General features: G+C 33.8%; 1 protein-coding gene across 1 annotated transcript; it reads left to right on the forward strand.

Moving 5' to 3' along the window:
• Positions 1 to 2158: 2158 nt before the first annotated feature.
• LOC143568325 (metal tolerance protein 11-like) lies at positions 2159 to 6264 on the forward strand. The gene is made up of 6 exons (XM_077054505.1): positions 2159 to 2363; positions 3188 to 3297; positions 3391 to 3636; positions 3802 to 3882; positions 4542 to 4775; positions 5719 to 6264. Exons 1-6 carry the CDS (start codon positions 2159 to 2161, stop codon positions 6064 to 6066), a joined length of 1224 nt encoding a protein of 407 aa, XP_076910620.1. The 3' UTR covers positions 6067 to 6264.

Raw genomic sequence — 6264 nt, forward strand, 5'->3', positions numbered from 1 at the left:
AGTTTTGCTATTCATGCTTTAAAAGAGTTTTTGCTATTCAAAAATATAAAAGGAATCAAAATCAACAACAATAAAATATATTTATAATTTCTCTTATAATCTCATTAGTGACATTCAAAATAAATTCTTGTGGAACCTACCACAGAATAAAGTGACTTGTATACTCGTATCCTAGCTAATGGCCATATGAACCCCACTTGTATGTTTGCCGAACATATTGACCTCAAAGATCATATACAACGATAAATACAAGTAAAATAAAATAATATATTATTGTAAATACAAAGAATAATTACATATATAGTACTAGGGGGTATGTTTATATTATATTTTGATAGCTAGCCTTCATAAATCACACATTCGATCCTCATCATTCACTCATCCGTAACGTGTCTGGCCTTTCGCACTAGCAAGCGTTGAAAGTTTTAGCTAAATATAACGAATTGATCAAAATACCATTACAAGTTAAAACAAAAATTGTGGACACAAGCTCTGATAGTGCTTATAAACGTGACATGAGCCACAATCTACATAAGAGTAATCACGTGACATTCATTTAAAGTATATTTTAAGTGACAATAGGGAATCTAAAACAAAAAACAAAAACCAAAAAAAATCCTAGTTTTGTGGTTTTCATCTTTTTAATATAATATGTGGTTTGTATATCTCACTAACTCCTGCACCTAGGATACATATCATGGATTTTTTATGATTAATTTTGAAAATTTATTATTTCATGTGAAAAAAATCAAATAAGTAAACTCATTAGTTTTTTTCTAAAATAATACCTGATATGCCACAAATATTCTATATATAATTAAATATGCTTGTTAGTATTTTACTATTCTTGTAGATACTCAAAAGTCAAAAGTCAATTACTGTGAATATATATATTAGCAACTTAAAATTATTTGCCGAAATTAGTTTCTTTTTGAAGATCTTGAATTAAAATAAAGAAAAAGAATGACTTTCTTGTCCCCCACTTGACTCTTTTGAGTCATATTGTAGACGTGACCGTACACGATTCTTCCTCGACCATGGCATCGTAACCCACTTTCTATTATTCACCACCACAAGATACCGCCACGTGTCACCTTTCACCAATCAAAAAGCATGTATATTTATCGCAATCACGCATCTTAATTATTATTCGCCTTCAAATCAATTAAAACGATTCTTGCGTATCAATGCATATATTAATAATGTTATCTATCAATGTAATTTTTAAAAAATTTAATTTATAACTCAAAAGGAGCTAACTACCGCTTGCTATTCATTTGTTTACTATTATATATAATGGCAATAGTAGTGTTTAAGACACATCTGCAGGTTTGAAATATACAAGAAATACATTAAAAGATAACTAAGCACAATCGAAATTATTTAAAACTGAACCAACTTAAGTAGTTGGTTTTTGTTAGCTATTTAAAAACCAAATCAGTTGTTAGGATTTTTGTTTTAAAAAGCAAGAATTCGATTCAAACCAACTAACAAACAACTGTCATTTAAATTTTATCATCAACATAATTTTATCCTTGACTAACCTAAGTTGATAACAAATAATAACAATAACAATAATTATTCAATTGAAAAAAAAAATCGAACCGATTTTGAATTTCATATTCTAGATAGTTCATTTTAACTTACATGAACTTAGTTTGGTTTTAGGCTACAAAACAAATAATCTAAACTAGGCACAAACAAGTTGAGCTGACTTTGAGTTACTCAAGATCAGCTCGTCAAATGCTTGAATCGAGCCGAGCTCAATCCTAAAAATAAGTCTGCTTAATAAACGAGCCAAAACCCAATCTTCACTTGTCAAGTTTGAATTGTCTCGCGAGCCTAAACAAGCCAAACTTGAGTTATGAAAACATAACTCGAAAGAAGCCGAACTCAAACTCAATATAAGCTCGTCTCGTTTATACCGGTTCTTTAAAGCTTAACCACATCCTACCCCTTACCTACCCGCTCGCTCGGATTGGATCTTCTTCTAAATCCCCAAACTACCCTCCAGCTTTTCCATATTTACATCCCACACCTCTTTATTACCCAAACAAATACAGATTCTGTTTCTGCAACAGACTACAAGCATATTCAAAAATATCTCAAAACCCTCCTTCAACTTCAACTCCAACTCCAATCCGTAGTAACGTTTACAATGGTGGAGACGATGGCCGCCGCCGGCGATCACGACGGAGACGAGGAGGAGTTTCTGCTAACGGAGATGAGTATCATTGGCGGCGGCGGCGGCGGTAACGGTGGATGTGACGTGTCATGGCGGTTGAACTTCGACGGGATTCAGTTTTCGTCGGAGCATAAGGAGAAGCCGCCACGTGGACTCCATGACTGCCTTGGGGTTTTAGGTATAAATATGTTAGAAATTTAATATTAAATTAATTTGATAGGTTAAATAATTTGATATGAAGTGGTTAAGTTAATATTGGAATAGTGATGTTAGATTCTGACGGAATTATTGTTTGTTTTTTAGGTTTAATTGTTTGACCAATTTTGTTTGTTTATGAAACTATTGGATTTGTGAAATTGATTTAATAAATAACTGGAAATTGTGACTAATTACAAATTAGGTTATGAATTTTGATGAGAATATTATTGTAGTTGGATTTGTGCATCTTGATTTGTTTATAGTTTGTGTGCTTATTGCTAGATGTGTAATAGTGATTGTTAGGGTTATAAATATCTAGCTTATGAAATTGATAGTGTTTGTGGGTGAGTTCAATGTGTCATTCACTCATTTGTTTGTATTCAAATATTATTAATTTATTATAAGGCAATTTCATATTTACCCCCCCTATAAACTTGCAATATTACATATTTACCCAAATTATGCTTGAATGTTATTGTAAAATATGTATTGGAAACATATGTTTTGGGGAAATATATAGTCATGCTGCAAGAACTTATGGTATGTATGTGTATTTGTTTGACTATGGTTTTAAATGTTAACTTATGAAAGCGGTAGTATTTGTTGAGTGAGTGAGTGCAAAGTGTTATTTGATTGTATTCGAAAACAGTTTATATTATTTTTGGGGTGATTTCATATACTGTCTTCTAAACTTGAGATATTACATATTTCTCTAAATTATGCTTGGATAGCATTGTAAATTATGCATTATGTATTTTATTATTTTGCATAGTTGCATTTAAATTGACTTTTGTAAATTTTCAGTCCCGGAAGACAATGTAGCAGAGTATTACCAGCAGCAGGTAGAGACACTGGAGGGATTTACTGAAATGGATGCATTAGCAGAGCGTGGTTTTGTGCCTCGGTTGTCGGCGGTAAGAGTCAAATGTTTGACGTTTTGACTTGAACTCAGCGAGGCGTGGGCTTGAACTTTTGACTTTGACTGAGATGATTGTTTGACTTTGCAGGAAGAGAAAGCAAGCTTGGCAAAAAAGGAAACACTTGCTATTAGAATATCAAATATTGCAAACATGGTTCTTTTTGCTGCAAAAGTTTATGCATCTGTTAGGAGTGGTTCATTGGCCATAATTGCATCAACATTGGATTCGCTTCTTGACCTGTTATCAGGGTTTATCTTGTGGTTTACAGCATTCTCTATGCAGACTCCAAACCCTTACCAATATCCAATTGGAAAAAGACGAATGCAACCTTTGGTTAGTCTTCTTAACTGTCACATTAAATTAAAAAACAACTTGAAAGATTTGTTGTTGTATTGCATCATTATTTTTTAAAAGAATCATAACCTAATTGCATCATTTTCGTATCTATTTTGTTTCTATAATGTGTGACTGTGTTAATTTTGCAAAAATGATTTGTAGGGAATTCTTGTGTTTGCATCTGTTATGGCTACACTTGGGCTGCAGATAATCTTGGAGTCGGTTCGGACATTGGCATCTGATGTAAGTAAATTAGCATGATCTTGAGGCTTGTAAACAAACCAAACAAGCATGAATGGAGCATGTTCGCGTTTGCTCGTTTAGCTTTAACCGAACAAATAACCGGACACGAACGATTAAAGGAGCATGGTTTTCTTGTTTGTGTTTGTTTGTTAAGAAAGTTAGCGTGTTCGACTGTTCGTGTTTGTTCATGTTCGTTGGTTAACAGCATAAACGAACGGTTCACGAACGTAAAATTGAACATAGATGAGCGAACATAATTGAAACTAGAGCGATGTGTTGGGCCTAAAAGATAATTTAAACTAGACTAAGTTGTAATGGGCCAAAAACTGGTAAATGAATATATTAACGACTGTAAACCAACAAACTTAAACAAACGTAAACTAAGGAACATAATTGGATGAATGTAAGCGAACAAGTAGAAATGAGTGAATCTAAACAAAAGTTGAACATAAATGAACGAATGAGACATGTGTTAAAGTTTGTTCGTTTAATCTAAATGAACAAAAAAATTTTGTGCATCTTCGTGTGTTTATTAAATAAATGAACTTCCTGCTGAACGGTTCATGAATTGTTCACATGAACATTCAGTTCGCTTACCGGCCTATGACAAAAATGGTCTGCACATGGTTTTGTAGTATTAACCGTTAAGATTGTTTCAGGAAAAGGATTTTAATTTGACCAAAGAGCAAGAACAATGGGTTGTTGGCATTATGCTATCCGTGACACTTGTGAAACTTGTGCTGTGTATATATTGCCGATCATTTACAAACGAGATTGTGAAAGCTTACGCTCAAGATCACTTTTTTGATGTTGTCACTAATCTGATTGGGCTAATTGCTGTGCTACTTGCTAATTATATTAGTGACTGGATGGATCCCGTTGGAGCTATTATTGTAAGTTTCTTTTTTATCCTTTCCCTTTGTAATTTGGGTGGTGTTTTATTTCTCAAACGGGCCAGTTAAAAGTGAGCTAAAAAGGGGTTGCAATGGGTTGAAATCTGTAGTGTGCTACCGCATACAACCTTACTAAAATGTTTTGCTTAGATTATTTTGGTAATAACTCTTAACATGTCATTTATTTTTCAAGAAAAGTTACAAACAGGTTATGTTTGTAAACGGGTCAATTGGATTATGTTTTATTTTAAACGGGTCAAATTTGGGTTGTGCTTTTATGTCTAACGGGCCAAATTTGGGATTTGGGTTGTGTTTTTATCTCAAATGGGTTGTTTTTTTAACTCAAATGGGTCAATTTGGGCTGTGTTGTTATCTCAAACGGGTCAAACTTGGGTTGTATTTATATGTTAAACTGGTCAATTTGGGTTGTGTTTTTATCTCAAACGGGTCAAACTTGGGTTTTGTTTATATCTCGAACGGGTCAATTTGAGTTGTGTTTTTATCTCAAACCGGTCAAATTTGGGTTGTGTTTATATTTTAATCGAGTCAATTTGGGTTATGTTTCATTTCAAACGGGTCAATTTGGGTTATCTTTTATTTCAAACGGGCCAATATGGGTTTTGTTTTTATTTCAAACTGGTAAATTTGGGTTGTATTTTATTTTCAACAAGTCAAGTAAATAACAAACTAAAAGGGGAAAGGGTTGAAAGTCACAATGCATACAGCCTTACTAAGATGCTTCTCAAAAGATATAAATTATTTTTGTAATAATACTCAACACCATTATCTACAAGAAAACTTATAAATGGATTTAAGTGTTTAATTTTAGAGGTGACACTTTCAACCCAAGTTCTTATCAATGGGCCGATCATCTGGATTGTGTTTAATCTCAACAAATCAAATAAAAAAGAAATATTTATAAAATTTATTATTATTGAAACAGCTGGCTCTTTACACGATCCGCACATGGTCACTAACGGTGTTGGAAAACGTAAACTCATTAGTTGGAAAATCAGCAGCACCAGAATACCTCCAAAAACTAACATACCTCTGTTGGAACCACCACAAGGCTATACGTCACATAGACACCGTGCGTGCATACACGTTCGGGTCCCACTACTTTGTTGAAGTGGACATTGTTCTACCATCCGACATGCCTCTGCAAACGGCTCATGATATTGGTGAGTCACTGCAAGAGAAACTCGAGCTTTTGCCTGAAATTGAACGTGCTTTTGTTCATCTTGATTATGAGTACTCTCACAAACCTGAGCATGCGCACACACATCATTAAACAAAACAAATATTTGTGATTCTTTGACCTTTGCGGTCTGTTTGGGTCGGGTCGGGTCAGGTCGGGCCAACTGTCTGTAACTAAGTTCTCACAAACATGATGCAGAATACTGATTATTGTATTTTCCAAGTTCCTCCGTTTGCTTGAGGTTTTAGAGGTTGTGGAGCTTGTATAATGAATGTGAATGTAGATTATGAT

This window comes from Bidens hawaiensis, unplaced genomic scaffold (genome assembly GCF_021521415.1).
Source record: "Bidens hawaiensis isolate Kalapana, Puna unplaced genomic scaffold, B.hawaiensis_p1.1 tig00023933_1, whole genome shotgun sequence".
NCBI classification, from domain to species: Eukaryota; Viridiplantae; Streptophyta; class Magnoliopsida; order Asterales; family Asteraceae; genus Bidens; species Bidens hawaiensis.